We start from the raw sequence: 26,181 nt of genomic DNA, 5'->3' as shown, positions 1-26,181 counted from the left end.
ATTTTTATCTCCCTAATTTTGATACATGGACTAAAATACGTATATCTCTCACCATTTCCAGATATCCTGAAACCTTAATTTCTCTATTAAATGGTTGCCTTGGAATATAAATGAAATAAATATTTATGTATGCATCCATTTTCCCCTGGAAATTGCTGTCAAATTCTAGTCTTCACGCATATACCCAAACTTTCTTCTGTTGCAGCAACTCTATACTTGTTAATGCACCCCCCCCATTCCCTTAGTTCCTCATGTTAAACCAACCAGTTAATAGGAATTGCTATACATCTGGCAAGACCAATATCCCACAATCAATCAAATGACTTTGATTCCAGGTGTATAGACAAGGATGATTTGAAGTGATATTTCTATTTATATATTACCTGGACCATGGTACATAAAGTATAACTGAAGAATGTAGCACATACTTTTAAAAGTCCTTCAAATATTAAAACACCCTGAATACAATTAACTGCAGAAATAATGTTCTATTGTGCTTCAAAAATATCCCTCAAACTCTTAACATAATGTCAATCCAGGGGTAGATTTGATATACTGTATATCATGGTATATTTCTTTCCTTTGAAGATGTCTTGTTAAAAATTGATTATTTGTCAACTCTCAGCAATCACATAGATTGACCTTTTCAGGGTGGTATGTCCTGAACCTGGCCTTTCGGGTTTTTTAGAGCTTAGCTGAGTCCATCCATTTACTGGTGATCAGGTTTCCCAGCATTAGAGCCTTCTCTTGACAGCTAGATCTTTGCATACTACTATAATTTGAACTTGAACATTTGTATATCACATGAGAACTCTGGATTGATTTGTTTTATGGTCCATTTGTTTTCTTGGCTTTCCATGGCATTCTCAAGAGTTTTCAGTACCAACATTTCAAAGTATCAATATTCTTTGAATCCTGTTAACACAGGGAAAACCACTGCCTGATTAGTAGAGGTAGTACTCGACATGACCATAACTGACCCCAAAACATGTGGTGCTAAGTGGGACAGTTAAGTGAATTTTGCTCCATTTTATGACCTTTCTTGCCACAGTTGTTAAGTGAAGCACTGCAGTTCTTAAGTAAATAAAACGGTTGTTAAATGAATCTGGTGACTTTGCTTGTTAGAAGGTTGCAAAAGGAGATCACCAGATCCCAGGACATCATAAATATGAGTCAGTTGCCAAGCATGTGAATTTTGATCACATGACCATGGGACTGCTGCAATGTTCATAAGTGTGAAAAAGTCACAAGTCATTTTTTCTGTGCTGCTGTAACTATGAATAGTCATTAAATGAACTGTTGTAAATCAATCCTTGTTGTAAATCAAGGATTGCCTGTACTTGATCTTTGTTTGGGGCAAGATGCTGACTCTGTAAACAGCTTAGACAGTGCTGTAAAGCATTATAAAGCGGTATATAATCTAAGTGCTATAGCTATATATATCTCACAGCATCTGGCTATCTGTTCCAAGGACTTCATTGCTATCCTACTAAGTGTTAGTATGTAGCATATTTCTTCACAGATGGCTTCTTTACCGTTGACAGTCGATTCTAAAAGGCAGAAGCTATCCACCATTTCAATATTTATGCCAATTCTACAAACATTTAAGCACATTTCAGTATTTTGGAAATCTAGAAAATTTTGCATTTCTACAAAAGATTTTTGAAATTTAACTATTACAATAATGTTTACATTTTTATAAGAATAAAATTATCCTGAAACAGACATTTTTCATTTCTGTAGATTATTCCCATGCTTCTCAGGGGTGTACTATAATTAAAATAATTTTAATTTTATTTCTTGCCACTACACAATACTGAGGTATACTCAGTGAAGCTCACTGATCGATCTACTTACGTGTCTCTTGGTATAGGTATAGCAGGAACTCTGAAGTTCAGAAAAGGACTAGCAAGCTCAATAAATTGTTCAGGTTTTTTAATTACAATTTCTGAAAAGAAACAACAAACAACATCTTGAAATGCAAGAAATAAGCATCCTCTACCAAGACAACAGACTCAAACTTGTTCTCTGAAAGGTCAATACATTTATACTATTAGGGCAGCCATTCCTATTTCATCCAAGGAGTAAAAATATATTCGCCAAACTAGAATATAGATTTTCATAAATCTGCATACACTAACTTTATATATAGATATACTGTATAAGAAATAGTTTCTTTAAAGTCAATGCAACATATAATTAGCATACTGCAAAATATTGTAACATATCTTCAGTCTATTCTTCAGGTTTAGTCTTTTGATGGGTAATTTCAAGACTCTTTACTATAGATATTTACTATATGACTGTTGTCTTTAAACTTCATTTGCAGTGGATAACCCTTCAAATAGTCACTAAGTGAAATGTTGTAAGCTGAGGACTATCTATATAGTATGGTACTAGTGAAGTTAGAGCAGGCTGTGTAAACTTACAGATTCAAAAGGAAAGTTGTTACATAAGGTCATACATTTCTGCATAAAATTTACAGATTCAAGTCAAAGTTCATAAACTGTTTGTATGGTTGAAGCTTTCTTACAGCACCACTTGAACAGGCTAATCTGTATAGAATCATCCAATCCTCAAAATCCATTTTTCATGGTGAAAAGACTTCAGACAGGGAAGGGAATTATTCACCTATCCACTCATTTTAGGAAACCTATTCCATTAACTGGAGCACCTAACTCAGTGATGGTGAACCTATGGCACACGTGCCACAGGTGGCACACGGAGCCATTTGTCAGGGCACGCGAGGCACTGCCCTGTCAGCTGGCCAGCGGGCATGCTGAGTTCACCCCTTTTAAAAGCCATTTTTCGCCCTCCCCAGGCTCCAGAGGCTTTATAGGAGCTTGGGGAGGGCGAAAAGAGCCTCCCCCCCCCGGAGACTTCAGGGACAGTCCGGAGGCTTCCCTGAAGCCTTCGGAGCACTCAAAACGACCCTCCAAGCAAACCGGAGACTTCCAATTTGCTCGGAGGGTCGTTTTGAGCGCTCCAAAGGCGTCAGGGAAGCCTCCGGACGGTTCCTGAAGCCTCCGGAGGGCCTCCAAGGGGGGAGGCTCTTTTCACCCTCCCCAGGCTCCTATAAAGCCTCTGGAGCCTGGGAAGGGTGAAAAAAGCATGTACAAATGGGGGGGGGGTTGCGCCTGTAGTGCGCGCATGCGTACTGGGGGGGTTGCACATTGCATTATGGGTGCGGCACGCCCGCACACGACCACCCTGCACTCCTCCCACTTGTGGCACGCGAGCCAAAAAAGGTTCGCCATCGCTGACCTAACTGAATACCATCTGCCATGACTGATTCCAGTTAATAATGCAGGAGTTCTGAACTAAATGCAATTTTTAAACTGCTTTCAAGGACAATGTAGGCAAATTAGAATATTTGTAGAAATCCCATAATTAGATTTTTCCCATCACAGCCTTTAGGATAATACATTTATTATTATTTGAGGTCTATTATTTTTTCTTGCTCTGTACATTACCTAATATACACACGAGATATATTTCAAATACATTTACTATGCAAATCACACATATGGGAGCAATCATGCAAAGTCAAATGCTTCTCATTTTGAATGCTTATGTATTATATCAGTACTGTTCTTGTGAACAATGTTCTAATCTTCAACATATTTTATCCTGTTGCAGAGAGTGGAATAAGAATGGCAATGTGAATTAAAAGAACTGCAGAAGGGATTTCTTTCTTAGTAATTTAATTGTCACATTGGTTGCCCAACCTCTTCCAAGCTCGTAGAAACAAACTCAAGGTTATTGATTGGTTAATGTTTTCTTTCCAATTCCCTTTCTGCTCTACAGCCTGCCATATGAAGGGATCAGAAAAATGCAAACACAAAAATAATATTTTCTCTTGAACTGCATGTTACTAAAAGAAGGCAGGGAGAGATATGTTATTTATATCTAATGATATAATCATTCTATTACTATTTATCTTGACCTCAGGGTTCCCCCCTAGGGCCAGGTCAATGGATCTCTAGTGGCCCCAGCGTCCGATTATGGCTTCTGAATGCCAGATTGGTGCGTAAGGCTGATGTTTCTTGTGGACATTATCCTGCTCCTTGTTACATTGAATCCAGGGTAACTCGGGAGTTCATGGCTTCCATGGAAATCATGGCTCGGTCCCAAATAACAGAGGGCCCAACACATATTGGAGGGGTGAAGGAATGAGTCAGGTATCACATGTTACATCTGTTTTTTTTTAGCTTAGGACAATTGATTTGGCATTGGAGAACATTAAATGAAAAATATAGAATGGTTTTAAATACTTAAAGAAGCAGTCAAAATACATTTTTCATTTTCACAAACAACCATTTTGCTTCTCAAAAGGCAATCTTTGTGAAACCATGAGGAAAGAAAACAAATATCTTATATCTGGATTTAATCTTAATTAGAAATAAAACTCAAAGGTTGAAATGACAAACCTTGGGGTTCATCTGTCACAATTGTTTCCTTTTTCTGGCGTATAAGTTTCCAACGAGGTACAGCTGGTGGTTTTGGTGGGGCCACTAAGGGACCTGACCTTGTTCTAGTTATCAGTGCAGGATGGCTATAGATGTGGGAAAGACCATATTGTCGTAACTTTTCAGAAGAATCAGCCTGCAATACGATAAAAGCAGCTGGGTTATATACAAAATACAAATGTACGTTCACAGGAAACATTTTAATATTGACTCTATTATAAGACTTCGTTAGATACAAAGTTATTGAACTTATGTTCTGTAGAATATTCTGTAGAATGAGTAAGAATTTATGCTAAGATTTAAATCTGAAGCAAGGTAACATCTTATTAATATTAACATAATAATAGAATAACAGAATAATAGGGTTGGAAGGGACCTTGAAAGTTTTCCAGTCAAACCTCTTGCTCAAGCAGGAGACCCTATACCATTTTAGATAAGCAGTTGTCCAATCTCTTCTTATAAACCTCCAGTGACTTCTACACCATTTGAGAGGCTGCCACAAAGAAGGGGGGGATGTCAACCTATTTTCCAAAACACCTGAAGACAGGACAAGAAACAATGTATGGAAACTAAACAAGGAGAGAAGCAAACTTGAACTAAGGCGAAATTTGCTAACAGTGGAACAGCTTTCCTTCAGAAGTTGTGGGGGCTCCATCACTGGAAGCTTTTAAGAAGAGCCATTTGTTTGAAATAGTATAAGGTTTCCTGCTTGACCGGGGGGGGGGGGGGTTGGACCAGAAGACCTCCAAGGCCCCTTCCAACTGTTATTTTGTTATTTATTAGAAGCATTGTTAATTTATTCATAAAAGGGAAAGGACAGTATATACATTCTTACCATTTTCTCTAATACGAAGATCTTTTTTTCAGGTACATAAAGAGGCATGTAGCAAGCATACACCACCATCTGTGGCTGCAATGGTGTTGCAGAACCTGCAAAGAATCCATTGACTCTATTAAACAGTATAATAGAAAAGAAATAAAGCTATAGGTAGCAAAATAATATGAACTGATAATATCCCATGTTAAACATGGTGCTATAAATGCAAGAATGGAATTTGAGAAATGGGATAGTTTCAATTAGGTAACCTATTCTGAAAAATACCAAAGAAGCTAGTTAAAAATAAATAGTTTTAAAGTTTAAATAATCTGTTGGGGCTTTACATTTACCGTACATATTTATTCGAGTATAACGCGCACACGTGTATAACGCGCACCCCTAATTTTCGATTAAAAATCGGTATAAAATTTTGTTTCACACCAAGCATTGTAATTGACAAAAAACGTTTTCTCCATTCTCTAACATTCGTCTCTAGTACAGTGAATTCTCGGCTAGCTGCTCGATTTCCGTGAATTTCAGCATGATCAACAACTTTGAGCTTGAATGAAGCGTTATATGCAGAACGTTTTCTCTTGATACCCTGAGTTGCCATCTAACGGGTACCAGTATATCAATTAAAATATGAAGAACACTGAATTACGGTACGCAAAACACTGAATTGTACAAAAGCAATGCTTACCGTAACGTGTGGGCGAGGCGAGGAAATGAAGCGGCGACCATACAGCAGATAATAAGAATTCTCACCCCCAGTTCGGGCCGCCCACTGTATGCGACGAGGGGACATTTTTTTTTCTTCGCCCTCGCGTACAGTGAGCGGCTGCAGCCCGGAAAAGGCGCAGTGCGAACTCACAATTCACCTGCGCCCTCAATGGACCGGCCACCACTGCCACCCCACCCCAGCCCTCGTTTATAACGCGCACCCACACTTTGATTTCTTTTTTTGGTACAAAATTTTGCGCGTTATACTCGAATAAATACGGTAAATTGTTTCTCTTTTATTCAAAGAAAGATACAATTAGAAATATTTGATGTAATTGACTAATGTAACTACCTAAAATCAATACATATGCATTATTTAGGACTAATATAACTACCTAAATACAACAGATATTATTTAGGATTCTAAATATAAAATATGTGCATCTTCTGAAATGTAAAATATAAATATTTTTGTTTACTTTTTGTCAAATTCCTATTAAATTTTATTCTGTGAATAATTTAAAAATATTGGCTATTTAAAACACCTAGTACCATTGATTTTCTTCATAATCTTCTAAGCAGATCAAAGGCTGAAGAGTAGAGAAAAGTGACACAAAGAGAGTAACGAATAAGCAACAACTTTAATCACAAGAAGCAAAGCAAGACCATGCTGGGGAGACAACTTAGCTAAGTAGGAGCAAGATTGAATGGAAAATAAATCTCCCTTGTTGAAAGAGGAGGTGGCCTACAGAATCCGAACAGGGATTTCCTCACCATAAGAATAGCACATGAATCAGCAATTAACTGTATTGACAGTTTTAAAAGTGCAGTGGACCTGCTGCATTTCTGAAGTAGAAGTATTCTTCAGAACACCATGTAAAATGAAATCTGGATCAGTATCACATTGTATAATGTTGAAACAAACCGTGAAGTATCTTTGTTCGGTTTTTGACATTCATTTCTCAGATATAATTTTTGGCAGACTCACTGAAGTGAGGAGAAATATTTCAGTTCCTGATCAACCTTGAGCCATTTACCACAGTTTAGGACAGGAGCAAACTATTGTGCCTTTTTTGTAGCCTACAGCCTCTGCAAAGCTGCCAGAAACACTTTTTGCCCCTTAAAATCTCCCAAACTCTCCTAAAATCCAAACAAAAACAAAACAAAACAAACAAACCACATTTCACGTGTTAGGTTGAGGAGGACAAGAAACAGGCTAACACTCCGGCTGATTGATTTTGCAATGATGTAGAGAAAGCATTGGAGCCCACAGAATCTCACTAATGATATCGCTGACATGACTGATAATATGGAGTGAATCTTCATATTATATTCTTGTGACAGAATTCTTCATATTATATTCTTGTGATATAAACTAATAAATAAATGCATCTTATTGGTAGGGTGTCATTATTGCTAAGAAGGAACCAGTAACCAATGCTTGTAACCATGAATATGAGTTAAAACTATGAAAAGCAAATATTGGTCAAATAACCTGTTACTGACCTGCTCCTGAAGCATAAAGTAGGAAAGGTTTTATCTTACACTTGTAAAGATTTGGAATTGGAGCTCAGATTTCAATTGTAAATACATCTGCTAACTTCTGAGCTCATATACTTAATAATCTCACTAAAACTTTGATGGCCAATGCACATATGTCTAAGATTTTTTTATAATCTTACCATCAAGAAATATCTGAAGAGAACTTTGATAGTCAGCAGACATTCGTGCAGAATGAGAAGCTGGCTTAAGTTTATCCTTTTCACCATCTTTGCTTCGTTTCTTTCCAACTTCTTTTTGATCTGGCTTTTCTAAAAATAAAAATCAGTACACTAATGAATCTACGGTACTTTGTCCCAGATTATAAAGCAGATCTTGTCTCAAGCAACAGATAGTACTGAAGACTATGGTCTTAGCTACCCAAAAATCTGTTCCTATTTCTAATAAGGCAAAGGTTAAGGACATACAGGTAGTCCTCAACTTATGACTGTTATGGAGCCCAGAATTTCTGTCCTAAGTCATGATGGTCATAAATTCAGGTTCCCAAGTGACCAGTTCTGATTTCATGACTTTTTTCCCCAGCAGTTAAGTGAAGGCCACGGTCATTAAGTGAATCCCTTTATTCCTATGGGCGTTTTATACCCGAAACTGGTTTCCAAGCAACCGAAAGGCAGTCATGCGACCATGGAGATATGTATGCAGCCATTGGAATCTGTAGCTGGATTTGTAAGTAGCTTTTTTTTTGGGGGGGGGGTGTCTATCGTAATTTTGAATGGTTGCTAGTCAAACTTGCTTAAGATAGTCCTCACCTAAGACCACAATTGAGCCCAAAATTTTTGATGCTAAGCATGACAGTTGTTAAGTGAATTTTGCCCCATTTTATTACCTTTTTTGCCACAGTTGTTTAGTGATTCACTACAATTGTTAAGTTAATAACACAATTGTTAAGTGAATCTTGTTTCCCCATTGACTTTGCATGTCAGCTGGTCACAAAAATGATCACATGAGTCCAGAACACTGCAACTGTCATAAATATGAGCTGGTTGCCAACCTCTAAATTTTGATCATGTAGCCATGGGGAATGCTGCAACAGTCATAAGTATGTCACAGTACAGTTGTAACTTTGACCGGTCAATAAATAAATGTTGTAAGTTGAGGATTACCTGTAAAATAAGATTCTGTTTTCAAGCAATTACAATGTTAATAAATCTTTGCTGATCAATTTGTCTACATCCTACCCAATCACATTACATTATCTCAATGTAATGTATTTTTCCTTCATTTCTTTCTCTCATTCAGTTATATTTCAAGTACCAGGTCTCAACCCTTTCATATTTTAAAAACTATTTTGGAATGACAAACAAATTAGAAGCAACTGAAGATGATGTACCTGTAAAATCCCTTATTTTAAAAAAATATCTTCAATTGAAAATTTTACTTCCTGTATCCTAAACATTTTTCGAAGAAAACTACATTGTTGTGCAGTAATACACTTCAGCTGTGATTCAGTCAGGCGTGGGGATGATAAGCTTCATCTACTCTAGGAAAGAGCAGTTTCCTGTGCCGTTTCATGGTAGTTTCCATGATCTTTGGGCATACATATATGCATATGCTTAATGTAGATAGAAACAAGAATGAACTATTTTTTTCTCCAGAGTTAAATGTATGCATTATAATATTAACAAAATATTATATTGCTGATCTTAAATATAAAAGAAAATAATAGCACAATACAAAAGGACAGGAAGGCAACAGCTAGGACGTCAAACGACAAAGATGAGATTTGTTTGGGCATCAAAATAGTTTAGATAATATTTTGGGCAATAAAATTGAAAGGTTGGCATATGTATACCTGCTGACATTTTTTGAAAAACACTGATTGTCCTGAGCTTTTGCAGTCTGATTCAGATTTGAATTAGGGACAGAATTGGCTATGGACATCCTGAGGAGTAACTTGTGGGAAAGATGAGTGTAATTCAGTTGTACCTGTTTTATCTCTTGGCAATATAACCTTGTTATTCTTCTGGTACTCTTTATTGTGTATCTGATAATGTGGACAATTTAAAACATACCTTTCCCAGGTTTCTCGGCTTTTTCTGGTTTCTCTTGTTGCTTAACAGTAGGCATAGTATCATTTTTTATTTCAGATGCTTTCAAATCCTTTTTTGCATCAAGTGATGATTTGGATTCAGGAATTGATTCTTCTGGTAACTTAAATTCTGGTACAATGTCTCTTAGAAATTCCCAAATTTTATCCAAATATCCAGATCTTTAAAAATAATAAATACAATATATATTTGAAATAATGCATATTGTTAATTTACTACAAATACATGGCAGCTTGATCTTTTTGATCTTGGGGAATCTGATAACCTGTTTTTAAATACTGAAAAAAGAAAGGCATTATATTTAAGTTGCAGTGGCGCAGTAGTTAGAATGCAGTACTGCAGGCTACTTCTGCTGACTGCCAGCTGCCTCCAATTTGGCAGATCAAATCCCACCAGGCTCAAGGTTGACTCAGCCTTCCATTCTTCCGAGGTCAGTAAAATGAGGACCCAGATTGTTGGGGACAATATGCTGACTCTGTAAACGGCTTAGAGGGGGCTGTAAAAACACTGTGAAGTGGTATATAAGTCTAAGTGCTATTGCTATTTAGCTAAAAATTAAGAAAATGATTAAATGTGCAGAACTTACTAAAATTCAGACATATGTAAAATGAGCAATACATACAATAAAATATAGTTTCTCTCTACATATACATAGTTACATACAGCTATAAATTAATTTCAAATTGATTCAATGTACCATTATTTAACAAATAAAATAATGTGTGCAGAAATATTAAATATTATATAAATAGCAATAGTGATAGCTTTACATTATACTCCAGAGAAGACAAACACTGTGGAGGACTGGAATCCAATCAGTCATACTCAGAATAATTTGACAACAATAACTCTTAACTTTTAGCAACTCATTATTACAATTTTCAAAATATGAGGAACATGTATTAAAATACGGAGTTTTAAATAAGTTGTCTTTGTATTCATTCATTCATTTTATATGGTCACCCATTCGCCATGTGACTGAAGTTAGCTAACAAGTATTAAGAATTCACAATATAAAAATAAGATAAAATAAAAGAATAAAACACAACTGTCCTGGGCTTAAAACATATCTAAGTACAATGGATCTGAATCCGTGCCTGGGGAAAGAACCTAGTTTTTAAAGCCTTCTAAAGGCTCACAGTATCAAGAATATCTGACTCTTGGGGAAGGGCATGGTTCCCAAGGACAGCTGCTGCAGCAGAGAAAGCATGCCTCCTGACTCCTATAAAATGATACTATTTAATTGATGAGACTCAGAACATGCCAGCTCTATCAAAACTTGTGAGATCATGGAATTTTTACCCAAAGGCCCAATGTACAAAATAACTATAGACAGTACGTGGAATACTTTAAAAGTATATATTATAAAAAGTAGAACTTACTGGAGAGGAATAATTTCTGGTATCCATCCAGTAAGTGCATGAAGAACTGTAAATTCTCCTAGTTCTCTTTTTCCGACATCATTTATACTATGAAACATAAAAATATGACTATAAACATATGTACATTATATTCTGTCTGTATCGCTTCATGTTCTACAAGCTCAATTTTTCATGTTTCATGTACAATCTTTAGCCCCGGAAAATTTACAACCAACAAAAATTTATTTCTTGTGTGCTATAGTTATAAAAAGTTAAATATCTAGGTTAAATCTTCTAACATATCTCACATCTACATTACTGAACAACTCAGATTCTCATAAGTCTAAATAAATCAGAACAAAAAAAAGAAGCAGGACCTTTAATCTTAAAATTTAAGATTAAATCTTAGCACATGGATGAGGTTGCAAAAAAAATCTAGATGACCCAATTATCATTTTTAGCAAAACAACAAATATATGCTGTGCTTAAAAATGCATGTAAATAAATATGGTAGTGTGTAAAATAGTTTTTTGCAAAGTAAGCATACATGCCAACACCCTGAGAATGTGGAATCTAATATTGCCATTGTAGCAGCTATTTTTCATTGGAGCCTTTTACATTTGTTTTACATGGTTGTTATATAACTATATACTGTACCTAGCATAATTTGAGTTATTCAGATATAACTTTAACTTGCACTAGCATTGCTTTGCACATAGCACCCTTTTGTTTAATAAACAATGCCCCTAGAAGCCATTCCTTCCAAACAGAAGGTTAAAATTTAAAATGCAACTGCATCTACACAAACAGAATGAAGTTTTCTACTTCTTTATTATCCTATGCATTGCAAAAAATTTAGTACAGTGGTATCTCGGTCCTCGTCGGTAATTCGTTCTGGAAGATTTGCCAAATACTAAAATCAATGGGTACTAAGAATACCACACAACCCGCTATTTTGGCCAGAAGAAATAATGAGTCACAAGGCAGCAGGTTCTCCCTTGGGACAAGCACTGGGCCAAGATTCCTGCTTCAAAATATGTTGAATACCAAATTCAACGAGTTTTGAAGCAGTTGAGTGCTGAAATATGACCGTACTAGTATTTGAGAGGTGCTCCAAATATGTTTGAATAATAGAATACAAAATTTGAAGAGTTCCTCTAAGACTTTGAAGGTTTTGTACAATAATACTATATATACTATATATATAAATACTATATTTATACTGCCTTCCATTGAAGCTGGGAAGATTCCAAGGGTTAACAAAAGGTTCAGGAAGATAATTAGTTGATTAATTCAGAAAAAGTAAGCATCCTCTCTGTATCAGGTTCTGGTTTTGCTTCTTTTTTTAATCACAAAACAGGAAAACATACTCATTGTTTGCTAATTTAATGATGGCTTTGGATAATATCAGTGGCCAAAGTTCAATTTCACATGTTGTGGTGGGAAGCAGCATGACATTGTCTTCGCTGAAAGGTATGCTGTCATCCACAATGATCTTTCTCCAACATCCCTAAAAAAAAGAAAATCAAATATTATGGGGTAGTAATGAGAAATTGACTCATTATAAAAATCTTCTCAGCCTTCTCAAAGGTTGACACTCATTATAATTTCACTAAACAGAAAGAACAATATGAAAATTCAGTGAAATCCATGTATAAAACACATGCATAATTTTTAAAAAATCATCTATAGGAGGGTACTGATGAGCTATCCTCAATTGGCCACGTTCTTGTGTCTTTTACCATGGAAAAATACGTTTTTATTCTTTCAGATATTTCTAGACAGCATGTTCTCTTGTTAGAAGCCATAACAAACAAATAGGTTGCCATCATTTTTTATGACAACTGAAATATAATGGCAGCATAGATTTATCAGTATAGATTAATTTAACTGAACACAGGAAAGGCAGTGATGAATAACTAAAGCATATAAAGCATGTTTGAGTACTTGTATGTGTGCTAAAGGAAGTATGTGGAAAATTACCAAGAGTGCCCAAATGCAACTTGTGAACATTATTTAACAAACTCAATGCTGGCTTTTTTAAACAACCTTACTGGTATTGTGACAATTGCACTTTCTACTTAGCCTCTCCCTATATTTCTAGCCAATAAGATACTTTTTTACAACATTATTTCCACAAATAAGTCTCTATGGCAAGAAATAATCTGAATCTGTATTCAATATATTCAGGCATTGCCACAGGTTAAACAAGCTCTTCTCAACCAAGGCTCCAGAGAAGAGATCATGATTAAAGAAAAGATAACCAGCATTTTTTGAACATTGTTAGTGCCAATGGTGGGATACGACTGGTATGCCCCGGTACGGGTGTTCCGGTGCCTGCTGGGAGCACCAGGTACCGTTCCAGTACAGTGCTCCAGAGGGCCCACCCGCCCGCCATCCTTACCTGTATTTGAGCCGATCGGGGCTTATGTGCACACGCACGGAGCATACGGCACCTGCACAATGCTCCGACAAGCAGCTGGAGCGTCACACACATACGTGCGCTGCACAGGTGCTACACGCATACTGCGCGCATACATGTGGTGGATGCTCGGCCGTGTTGCACCGTACCAGTTGCAATGAGATCCAGAACCCACCACTGGTTAGTGCTTATAGTGGTGGAAACTTTTACACACCAGGACTCAGGTGGCCTGTTCTTTTGCTATTGTTCTATATATTATAAAACATGAATTGTGTGAGAATTGAATTATATTGTGAGTTTTTCATATTTTTGTGAAAAATAGCTACAGATATAATAATTGCTTATTTGTTCCCTAAGATTGAAAATTATTTCAATGGTTTCTCCAGGACAAAAAAAAGATTGAGAAATGTTATGTTACATAGAGTCTATATTTCCCTAAGCCAAATGTAGTACAATAAAATAGTATAAGAAAAAAATAATTGTTAAAACATTTAAGAGGGATTGAAATAAGGAGTCTGTAGGTGGAAGGCTATTTCAAGAGACTCTATAATTTTATACTGAATATATCTGTGATACTTTTTTCCTATTGAATGTGCTACAACAGATTACTGGACTAGTCATGATTTTCTGAAATATGTAAATATGTAAGGCTCTGATGCATTCTACCAAACACTGTGAAATAGGGGTGTGCAAAACATTCAGAAGGGAAGAATACTTCCTGCCTTTTCAAACCCACAAGACAGCTATGCCATGCATCCGAGGTGTACTTTTAAATGCATGTATTTAAGGTTTACTGTAAAGTGATCAAACTCAAACAATCATTCCTAAAATATACAGTATATCTAGACTTTGATATTTTTATTCATTCTGGATTATATGTGTAATAACATAAAGACTTTGTGCACTAAGTTCAGCTCTTATGCAATAAAAGACACTCAGTGAGATGTACAATAATAGTTAAACAGTAGCATGATTTCTTAATAGCAGTCACCATTCCCGATTGTTCCTTTTCTATGGATAGTTAAATAAGCAACAACATTCATTTAAACAACTGTAGAAAAAGTTTATTATAAGATATAAGATATAGATAGATGATCACTTACCATCCAGAAGAGTTTTACCACATATTTTCCATAGCTATTATACAATGGCATATGACCTTTGATTGCTTTGCATAATGAATAGATGTGTTCCCATGGCTTCCACAGTACTGGAGGTACTTCATTAGCATTAGTTTTAGCTTCAACACTTAAAGCAGTTGTATTGTGCAACTTCCAAACTGCATATATTTCACTTATTATCCATCGCATCAACTGAAGCCAGATGTGGAAACGTTATAGAAGAAATAAGAGATGTTTGGTGAGCTCTGGCATTCACATTATTTCCATGAATAAATGAAAGTAGACTAACCATTCTGATACATCCTATAGGTATCTACACTATAGATATATAGTGTCTACACTGTATCTACACTATATAGATATAGATATCTACACTATATCTATGCTATATATCGTCTTCATGACCTATTTTCCTTGTTACCTTCTGGGAGGTGGCTTTGTGGTACCCGAAGCAGAACATCTAGATTCAGTCACAGTTTTATTCCATATAGCATCAACCTTGTGAACTCTCAAGCTTCCTCTTTCCTCTATGTATTCAAAATGGACAGTGATTAATATATATATATATATATATATATGTACATATATGTATGGATCAGAGGTGGGTTGCTAATTTTTTTACTACCGGTTTGTGCGCGCTCCTATGTGCGCACACGCCATTTCTGCACAGAAGCATCCGGGCGGGTGGGTGGAGCCTCCCGCCGCCACTTCTGCCGGTTCTACCGACCCCAATCAGGGCTACCCACCTCTGGTGTGTGTGTGTGTGTGTGTGTGTGTGTGTGTGTGTTTCCCTAAAATTGGAAACAAATGTTGATAATCCCTATATGGAAGAGGAGAAGGTACTATAACTCATGCAGGCTGAATGAAAACCATAGCTCTAAACATAATGTTCACTCAGTTTCATAACATGCAGCTGTGATATACAGTATAAAGTCTTTAGATAATGATATTCATTTCTAGTTCCTAGTAAGATTACCGCAATAGAAATAATATCACACATTTTCAATGTAATGGTGAAGTATTGATTTTAAGGGGTGTTTGTGAGCTGTAGTTACACATAAATATGTACATTTTCTTCTTTATGACTGTGATCTTAAATGAGTTGTGCTTATAATATAATTAAGTTGTCAGATGTGGAGTACAGATATAGCATAAGAAACAAACTCTACTGAGTAATTTTATTTTTATCCAAACATCCAGAGTAGGTAGATTTGACTATTTTTGGTTATGTCATTTCCACATGTCTTAAGCAAAGTCTGATTTGCCCAATACTTTTGAAATTGTGAAAGATTTCCAAATAAGAATGAATGTATATGAATGAAGTTTCTATCTGTAAAGTCTGCAAAACTATGAATTTGGTAATTTGCTTAAAATGTGAAATGAACAAAATGCTAGAACATCCCTAAACCTTGTTTCAATTTTCTAATGAAAACATAATATTTTAACTAAATCGCCCTAATCTGATGTTTCATAAACTTACACTAAGTATGCCATCACACACAATTAATGAAAGTTGCCCAATTGGGGAGATGGGAAGCATTTAAACTAACTAACTAACTAATTAACTAACTAACTAAATAGATAAACAAAAATAAACAAACAAACAAAGACATAAATAAATAAATAAATAAATAAATAAATAAATATAAATAAATAAATAAATAAATAAATAAATAAATAAATGCTCATTTATATTATTTTCAAGTAATGAGCCAGTATTTTGCTGCCTGATATGGGGTCTAATCCTATCTTTATTTCTCTGCATAGTGACACTTTAGTAAATCAGTTCACTGTGTCGCATGATAGGTTTCGATACTTCTTGTTTTTTCAGACCAAAGTCAATTTTATACTTTTGTAACAACAAACATTTGAATGTATGTTATTTCTTATAAAGGATGATTATTCCATACCTCACTGCCCATTAAATGTTCATTTGGTGAAAAAAGATCAAACCAATTTTCATTTTTGACTACTACAGGAACCTAAAAGTAATAATAAATTTATTTATTCTACTAACATATACATACATTGTTAATATTAGAATAAAATTCCATATATTTCATGGCTCAAAGTTATATGTCAAAGTGTATCCCAAAAGACTTGTACGCTGATTAAGAAAGTATGTTGAGAAATATATACTATGTTGGTAAAAAAAACAGGTATCCAGAATACTGTTAATATGAAATGGACAGAAATGTATGAAGGGGTAATAATGCCTTCCATGTTGACACATATACATACTCTGTTTTTCTCTTTATTAGTATATTTGAGAAAAACTTGAAAACCCTTCAAAATCTCTGAACAAAGATGACCATGGAACAACTATAAAAAGTATTGAATGAATAGAAATTCCAAATTCTTGAAATCTGATTTTCACAATTCTGGAGCTCAATATGCGCTTTTAAATTATAAGAAATACATTTCACATTTCTCATAATCATTAATTTACAATAAAGGATACTCTCATTCTTTTTTGCATATTATCCTGCATTATCCAAGTTACAAAATAAACTTTTAAAAAAATTAAATAGATAACCAGAAATTAGGTGCATCTTACCTTATTGGTTAAAATTTCTTGAGGCCTTTTCCAAAAACCCACTTTCAGTGAAGAGGGAAGCTCGAGTTTTCCTTCTGGATCTTCAAAGACATGCTGCGTGCAACATTAATGGAAAAAAAAATTAGTTGAATTCTTATTTAGTCATATCTAGACCACACTAACTGAATTTAGTGGTACTTTGATGTTATCTATTCAGTCGAGTCTGACTGTTAATTTAATGAATTGATCTGAGTTAATCTAAGTTGTTATATTTAAAGCAAATCCTAACAGCTGACTCTTTAATGCAGAATTGGTAAAATTTCTATGACTCTGAGTAATGTAAGTAATGTCACCAGAGGAAATAATCCCAACATTTTGCATCTATCTCATTTTGGCTTATAGGTGGGAGTTTAAAATAAAATGTAAAAGCTATTCTGTATATTGACTCTGTGGAAAGATTTGTTTTCTAATTATGCCACAATTTTGGCATTTATTTTCTGAATTTTGATCTGATTGTTTTTTATAACTATGTCTAATATAGCATAACAATTACAAGTACAAGTCTTAAATCCATGACAGGCATTGAAGATACTGATATACTTTGTGCATAGATACTACAGTATCCACTCTATCTACACATTGGGCAGGTTGTTAGTAGACAAAACAGCTTCTTCACCATCTACCAGCTCTCTGCCACCACTCTCATTTTTAATAACAGGATACACAGAATAATTATTTTAAATTGTTCATGCATTTTTTTTCTTCATATGTTATTATGAAACTTATTTTATATGTAACTAATTCTCAAAAACTCAATAATATAAACTGTTTTTATACAGTCTAAATATAGCAGTTTTTAAAAAAATGAATTATTAATATTAGAGTAAAATGAGCAGAGTAATTGAAAAACCCAGAGATAAATTCTACATATGATCCAAATAAATTCAACATTTCACGACTTCCATTAACAAAGTTCTGAGGAGCCTTTTTTCCCTCCTTTTGACTATGCATATATTTCATATGGAAAAGAACCTAATCTGGAGTAGATTGGCTTTGTCGTTCATATGAAAAATCAAAGGAAATTTCCAGTTGGAATAGGAAAAAAAATGAAATTTGTTGCATGGTGTAAAATTCCTCACATCGTTTTCTGCTGCAGACCTGATAGTGGGGAGTGCAGAAGATCATTTCTGACTGTTCTGTCTCCATTGAAGATGCACTGGCTTTGTACATGATAATAAGAGATACCTCAAATTTTTGGAAACTGGATTTTAATACTTACTGATTTTATTTTAATACAAAGCTCAAACAACAAATTTTAATTATAGTCCAGAGATATTCTAAATAATGAGAAGACAATTTCAGAAACTATAAATCTTAAATTTATTGTAGAGGATCTACAGTCTTTTGTAATGCTGGTAGCTGTTTGGTTTTCCTCATATCTAAATCTTGCTGAAGAGTGTTACTCACCATTATCATTTGACAACTCTCTATTGAAGGGGTGTCAAACACAAGGCCCCAAGGGCCAAATCTGGCTCGTGGAGTGCTTAAATCTGGCCCACAGGGCTGGCCTGGAAATAGCAAAGGGCTGGCCCACGATGCCTCTGGCAGCCAAAGCAGGGCACGGTGGACCACACGAGGCCCCCTGTACTCCATTTCTGCTGTCAGGATGCTACAGGAGGCTGTTGAGGCTGAAAATGGGACATGTGGGGGCCTTGCATGGTGGGGGGCTCACCCCAATTGGGCTGGCAGGGTGCTGCAGGAGATGTCTGTCCCATCTCCTCTCCCCCAACTGTTGAAGAAATCCAGTTTGACACCCCTGCTCTATTACATAGGACAAAGAAGCCATTGACCAAGAAATTTTAAGGTTGCAACTCCACCAGTCTAGCAAGCTTCACAGGGAGAAACCCAACTATAATACTAAACAACAACAACAGGGAATCCAAAGAGTGCACTAAAGGAGCATCCTGCTGTTCTTCACTCACTGTTTCTTCATTTCTAGGAACAAAAAGACAAAAAGCTGCCCCTGATCAAATTCCAAATTCTCTCCTCAAATCTTAGGAGCAGATTCAGGTCTATGTGTCAAAATTATGATGCATTTAAACTAGTGCAGCAATCAAAACACACAACCAATGAAATAATGGTCATATGCACAGGCAAAGGTCCATTGATAGAGTCGAGTCATTGATGCCAACTGACATGTGGAAAACTTAGTTACGGCAAGTCTTCTCCCCAACTCTTGCAATCATCAAACTGAAAATAAAAGGCAGAAACATCATTCCCCAATGATACACTCCCTCCCCCCGAGTTATGATGGAACTGAATATTTTTGTAACTCAAAAACAGTTAGCTCAACTAGCCAGCAAACAGATTATTGGCGAAAGCACTTTGATTTCCGCACTGCACAAAGTAATTAAAATATCAAAATAAACATAGTAACAATTTCCCCCCACAATTCTTCTCATGTATCACATATGAGATGCAAACTTTCCAGATTGGCATCCAACTAAATTTCATGTTCAATAGGTAAGAAAAATGCAATAAGAATAAATTTCTATATATAGAGCCGTGATGGCGAACCTATGGCACGTGTGCCACAAGTGGCACGCGGAGCCATTTGTCAGGGCACACGAGGCGCAGCCCTGTCAGCTGGCCAGCGCGCATGTGCGCGCTGGCCAGCTGAGTTCACCTTTTTAAAAGCTATTTTTCGCCTTCCCCAGGCTCCAGAGGCTTTATAGGAGCCTGGGGAGGGCAAAAAGAGCCTCCCCCGCCCCCCCAGAGGCTTCAGGGACCGTCCCTGAAGCCTTCGGAACACTTAAAACCACCCTCCGAGCAAACCGGAAGTGACTTCCGGGTTGCTCGGAGGGTCGTTTTAAGTGTTCCGAAGGCTTCAGGGACTGTCCAAGGCTTCCCTGATGCCTTCAGAGCGCTTAAAACAACCCTCCGGACGGTCCCTGAAGCCTCCAGAGGGCCTCCGGGGGGTCGGGGGAGGCTCTTTTTGCCCTCCCCAGGCTCCTATAAAGCCCCTGGAGCCTGGGGGGGGGGCAAAAAAACATGTAAAAATGGGGGGTGTCGCGCGTTGTGCGTGCATGCGCACTGGGGGGGTGTCGTGTGTTGCATTATGGGTGCGGCACGCCCGCACTCGACCCCCCTGCGCTCCCCCCACTTGTGGCACGCAAGCCATAAAAGGTTCGCCATCACTGATCTAGAGGAATTAGAAAAAAAGATACGTTTATAGGAAACATACAAGAATAGGGCTTCTTCCAGATTTATCTTTTTCCTTTCCGCCTTTTCCAGCATCCCACTTTTCTACATTGATGTCTGCTTCACTCCATTCTGGCCAGATAGGAAATCTTCCTTTCTTTGACTCAGGTGAAGTACCTTGAGGATTTACAGTAGAAGCTGATCCCGAAAGAAACCAGGTGCTGAAATATAACATGAACATGAAAAGTTTGCTATATTCTTCTAATATAGTATTTTATTCTTAAATGGCAAATGTCTGTTTTCAATTTATGAAATGTTCCGAAGTACAAATAGCTGCTAAGTACAATTAAAAACTAACCAAAAAAATGGGAATATTAATTTATACTTCACATCAGCAATCTGCCATATTGGATGACAGACAAAAGAAAAGTGCTTCCTGAAATCATGCAGTTATACAGATAGTCTTCGACTTACAACAGTTTATTTGGTGACCGTTCAATTACAATGGCGCTGAAAACAGGAGCTTATGACCTTTTTCCACTCTTACAACCTTTGCAGCATCCCCATGGTCAGGTTATCAATATTTGGCAACTGTTTGGCAACTGACTCATGTTTATGATGAATGCAATGTCCCAGGGTCATGTGATCAGCTTTTGCGACCTTTGGGCAAGCAAAATCAATGGGGAACTCAGATTCTCTTAACAACTGTATTACTTACTTAACAACTGCAATGTTTCACTTAACAACTGTGGCAAGAAAGATCATAATATAGGGCAAAACTCACTTAACAAATGTTTCACTTAGCAGCATAAATCTGGGGTTGAATTGTGGTCGTACGTTGAGGACTACCTGTATTGTGTTTTGTTATTAGACTGAGATTCCTGATATCCTTTAATTTATCCATGAAAAAGCCCCCTCACCATTTAATCAGTAAAGGATGACTGCAAAGGAAGCAGTATTTGGTTACACAGACAATTAAACTGATTGGCACAAAACTTGTTCACTGCAAATGTGAAGCAAAAAAAAAAAGTGCTTCAATTTTACAAAAGCAGCAGACTACCATACAGTTGCATAAAAATTAAGTCTGCATCATTGCATTCTCAGATTAAAGTACAATATTTCTGGAGTCATAAATTAGCTTACACTTACTCTTTGCCAAAATAATGAGTGGATTTTGTAGCAACCTATTTGCACACACGTTTATTAAGATTTTAAAAAACTAAAATACCAAACCGTTCTAATATTTTTTCCTCCAATGATATTGCTTATCCTTATGAAATGTATAATTGGCACTCCCAGTCTATTATTCCAAGGCAATTTTCTAGACAGCAGGAACAACTTTCAAATGGTCAAATGACAGCATAATTTTATTACTTTAATTTGATTGATGTTGATAATATATATTATTTGGATAGCAAAATAATGGTAGCTAAATCTTTTAAAAAAGAGACAATTGAGGACTTTTAAATGCAGAGCAATCACTTATAATACATCAAATGAAGAAAATGAGAACAAGTGGAATACAACATTACAATATATATATTGAATATATTTCTTTCTTTGTTGAATTTTAATTTTGTAGGAAAACATTGCTACTTTGTTCAAGACAAACATTACTATTTTGTCATAGGCAAAACACATATTGGACGAAATAACGGTGTTTCTATCTGATCAAATCCAGGCATCAAAATATATATTACAATTAGTATTTTTTAAATTAGCTTTAGCATATATTTTAAGAATGAATAATTTGAACTTGTCTATGATATAAAAGGGTTAAGGTTTTGAATTGTGTATTTGAAATGGCCCAGTGAGAATCAAGGCCTTCAGCACTTAATATTAAAAGAAAGTAAATGGCTGTTTAGTGCCAATGGGAGCTTTTCTCCAAATGCAATAGTAGGTGCAAAAGATTTCATAGCCCATCTCCATCCAGACTGCAATCCCAATCGGAATGTCAATTTTGATTTTTAAAAAGGTCATGTTAAAACAAACCATATAACAAATAAATCAAATTTTATACTAATAACTTTCCTTTTAAGTTAGGAAAATCACAATTTATTTTTTAAATGCACTTCCCAATGTAAGATGAGTATATGAATGACACTGCATGACAAAATAATCCACAACATTTTCTAAACTGAAGCTTCATTCAATGCTTATACTCCTTCTATCTGTTAAAAAGTAATATATGCTAAACAGGAGTTTAATTTATATGCCAACTACAAAAGGTTACAAATGTGCTCTACACAAGGCTACCTTTGAAAAGTATCTGGATGCTTCAGCTGGTGCAGAATGCAGCCCTGGGGGCAATTTGGGGTGCTCAAAGAATGGAGCCTGTAATATCCCTTTTGCGCAAGCTGCATTGGATGCCAGTTTGCTTCCAAGTCCAATTCAAGGTTTTGTTTACGACTTTTAAGAACCCTATATGGCGGGGGGGGGGGCAGGTTATCTATGGAACCATCTTAGTTCTATCACATCGCCCACTCCCACCTGATTGGGCAGGGGAGATATGCTGAAGACCCCATCAGCCAAAGAATTCTGTCTGGTGGGGGTTCAGTCAATTTATTCAGCTTTTCCTGCTGTTGCCCCAGCAGAGTTTTTTTTTTATTTTTATTCACTTTTTATTTTAAAACTAGCTAATCTCCTGCCATTCTGGAACCTAAGATACAAAGCAATGTATGTCTAATATTCTGTTTTTAAAATCCATTATTTTGATGTCAAATTTGTCTAGATGGTGGGAAAGGAACTCTATCACCCTATCCAGTAACTGAATCTCCTATAATGTTTTGATTATGTATAGACAAAGCTGACAGTGGTAACAGTGCAATTTATTATTGAATAAAATCTGAGGTGTTAAGGATAGCTGCGTTATGTTTCTTTTTATTTCTTGGGGAGGCCTCTTCCTCTCTCTTAGAGCAGGCTTTGATGCTGAGGCAGTATGGCACAGAGCTGCTCAGAAATCTGTGTTTTTCTTGTATTTTAAGTAACGTCATAAAGATAGATATTGTTTGTCTTTTAAGTGAAAAGATGAGGCCTACTCTCCCTAATTTTTCAAGTATGTTTTTTCCTTTTAAAAGATTTTGGACATTTTAAAGGTCAGGGCGGTATCCAGAGAAAAACAAAATAGATAAAAGATTGAAAAGGATGATTTGAAATTGACAGTGGCTACAGAAGGCACCACAGAGCAGAATGTCAGCAGAGAACTACGATCTTTATCATCTCCTGCACTTTTTAAATCAGAATTCTGCCGAACAGCTTCCTAAGTTCATTTAGCAAGCTAACCCCCTGTAGTTTTATCTTTTGCAATTTTGCTATCTTTCACTTACAAAAGGAAAGAATGACAACATTGTTCCAACTGCCAGATGCAGATCCAATTTTCACACCCATTTTAAACAAGTTGTGCACCACCTCCTAAGCAAACTTCTTTCATTCTGATCCATTAACACCATTAAAATTACCTTTCTGTAAATTTCACAGGCAATTTATTTACTTCTCTTTTATTTCATGCTAATTCATGTTTCCACAATAATACTTTCTTATATGTTAGCTCTTATTTATTTATTTAGACAACTTATATGAGCACCTCTCATGTATAAAATCTGGGTGGCTAACATTTATCCATAGACAGAAAAATATAGCAACACCCTTCCAAGCAAAACAAAAACCAGAATTAAAATCATTATTCACTAGCTGAGCATCAGATAGCAAACTCTCAGCAGAATCCACACCTATATTGGGCCCATCCATCATCCCAGTCCAGTGCTGGCAAGAAAGGCAGGGCTTCATAGTCTTCTGGAATTCCAAGAGGGGTAGGGCCCTCATTTCAGGGGAGGGAGAGAGAGCCTGTTCTATATCTTGAGTTAATTTTTCTATTCACAGCAAATGAACCCTGAAGATGTTAGATCAAGAGCCTGCTTTATTTGGAATGAAAACAACTCACCTTAGTCTACTGTGGCCAGGTACTGAACTAATCCTTACCTTTTCTCAGATCAATATTTTAGGGCGTACCAATAAAGAGAATATTTGTAACTCAAGGCAGTATTCTGCCGGTTTGCCCCATTCTTTCATTTCCCAGACTAGGTAACATCATCACTAGTACCAATGATGTTACCTAGTTTGGGTAATAAAACATCTCCAACAAAACAAGCCAGCTCAGAGAACATCAAGGATCCCTCATTTTAGGGTGTTTCTACAAACACTGCCTCTGTTTCCCCATTTCTACCTCCATGATAGATACTGCAGAAAACGGGCAGAAATGGCTGAGGAGTGGATAAAAGTCTTCCGCCATCACAAGGAGCCAGTTTGGTACAGTGGCTAAGGTGTCCTCTCAGTTCTACCTACCTTGCAGGGTTGTTGTTGTGGGAAAAGTAGGAAGCAGGTGTATTAGATATGGCTTGCAGCTTTGAGTTATATACACGCACAAAAAAGGTGAGATACCCATTTAATAATAATTTATTTTTTTTCGTTCTAGCTTCATAAGTCAAATAATAGAAAGGGGAGAGCAGCAGCAAAATTTACCCTAATGTCCATGCTTCACACCACAACCCCAAAGTAAGGATCTTTAAAGAAGCCGCTATGTGTCATTTATCCTACCCCTTCAGTAAGAAACCCAAGGCAACATAACATCGTTTGTCTTTATAGTATCCCAATCCCTGTAGAGTCCGGCCACTTTGACAACTTAAAACAATCTAAACTTAAGCCAAGGTTATATTCAGACATCTTTGTTGTTCTTATTACCCCGCAGGATCGAGGGTAACTGACAACCCCATTTATTTCAAAGGGAGGAGCAAGGAATGGGGTGGTGGTGGTGGTCCACGATTTCCCCTCTCTGGGGTTGACACTGCCTCCTCTCGCCCGCGGAAAGCGGGGCGGAGAGGACTGAAGAAGGGGAGAAAGCCCCTCCAGCGAAAAGGGCAGGTCTTACTCTTTCGTGGGCAGACTTGACTGGGGAACGTTGTTGGATTTCACCCCCTCCTTCTTTTTGCCGAACTTCGACATAGCTCGGCGCTCGGCCGAGACCTTCTCCCGCGCTGCCTCGGCGTCTGCTTTGTTGCTAAGAGACGCCCACGGCCCTGTGCCTTACACCGAAAGAAAGAAAGGAGACTTCCGGTAGGTAGAGCTACGCATTAGATTCTCTCTTTGCCTATCTCTGTCTCGCTGTCTCTCTATCTCGAATTAACACAAACGAACAATTAAAATAATGCAATTTAACTTTGAGTATCTAACATCTCCCACTCCCCTCTCTCTAAATTAACACAAACGAATAGTTAAAATGATCCAATTTAACTATGGGTATCTTTGTCCATCTAACAACCCCTCTCCCCTTTCCTCTCTCTCATCCCAGCTCTTTCGCGCACCACTATCAAACTATTCACTAAGGCTGCATTACTATTACTATTAGTCTTATCATCGTTCCTATCACCCATCTCCTCCCACTTATGACTGCAGGACTGTAACTGTGTTGCATGTATCCTTATTATTTATATTGATATTGATAGTTTCCTGATTGCTTATTTGTACCTTATGACTATCATTAAGTGGTGTACCTTGGGATTCTTGACGAATGTATCTTATCTTTTTATGTACACAGAGAGCATATGCACCAAAGACAAATTCCTTCTGTGTCCAATCACACTTGGCCAATAAAGAATTCTATTCTATTCTATTCCATTCCATTCCATCCCATCCCTATTCTATGTAAAAACCCAATGGGACCTGAAGCCGGGTGCGTTCCTCTGCATTGCAGCCGCTTCCAAAGTGAAGCAGAAAGCTTTGAATCAAATAATGACAAAGATGGAATGATTTCATATTACTTCAAAAGGAAATGTGACACATTTTGTCTAATTTCTGTTCCATTTGCCAGCGTTTATGTCTTCAGTGAGGGATGAAAATGCAGATGTATGTAAATAGAGTGCAATAAGCCTGG

The 26,181-nt window shown here is 36.6% G+C and overlaps 1 protein-coding gene across 1 annotated transcript in view; it reads right to left on the bottom strand.

Moving 5' to 3' along the window:
* Positions 1-25,302, bottom strand: part of ADGB (androglobin) — an 82,161-nt gene extending 56,859 nt beyond the window's left edge. The window contains exons 1-12 of the mRNA XM_081945637.1: positions 25,180-25,302; positions 20,299-20,476; positions 17,076-17,168; positions 16,429-16,500; positions 14,501-14,710; positions 12,346-12,485; positions 10,997-11,083; positions 9,579-9,775; positions 7,689-7,817; positions 5,305-5,399; positions 4,431-4,605; positions 1,858-1,948 (exon numbers count right to left, since the gene is read on the bottom strand). Coding sequence (XP_081801763.1) covers positions 1,858-1,948; positions 4,431-4,605; positions 5,305-5,399; positions 7,689-7,817; positions 9,579-9,775; positions 10,997-11,083; positions 12,346-12,485; positions 14,501-14,710; positions 16,429-16,500; positions 17,076-17,168; positions 20,299-20,476; positions 25,180-25,253 — 1,541 coding nt within the window. The 5' untranslated portion in view covers positions 25,254-25,302. The remainder of the gene's footprint in view (positions 1-1,857; positions 1,949-4,430; positions 4,606-5,304; positions 5,400-7,688; positions 7,818-9,578; positions 9,776-10,996; positions 11,084-12,345; positions 12,486-14,500; positions 14,711-16,428; positions 16,501-17,075; positions 17,169-20,298; positions 20,477-25,179) is intronic.
* Positions 25,303-26,181: the final 879 nt, after the last annotated feature.

This window comes from Natrix helvetica (genome assembly GCF_964273705.1).
Source record: "Natrix helvetica genome assembly, chromosome: 2".
NCBI classification, from domain to species: Eukaryota; Metazoa; Chordata; class Lepidosauria; order Squamata; family Natricidae; genus Natrix; species Natrix helvetica.
Note: the sequence above shows the minus strand (reverse complement) of the source record. Positions and strands in the feature narration are given on the sequence as shown.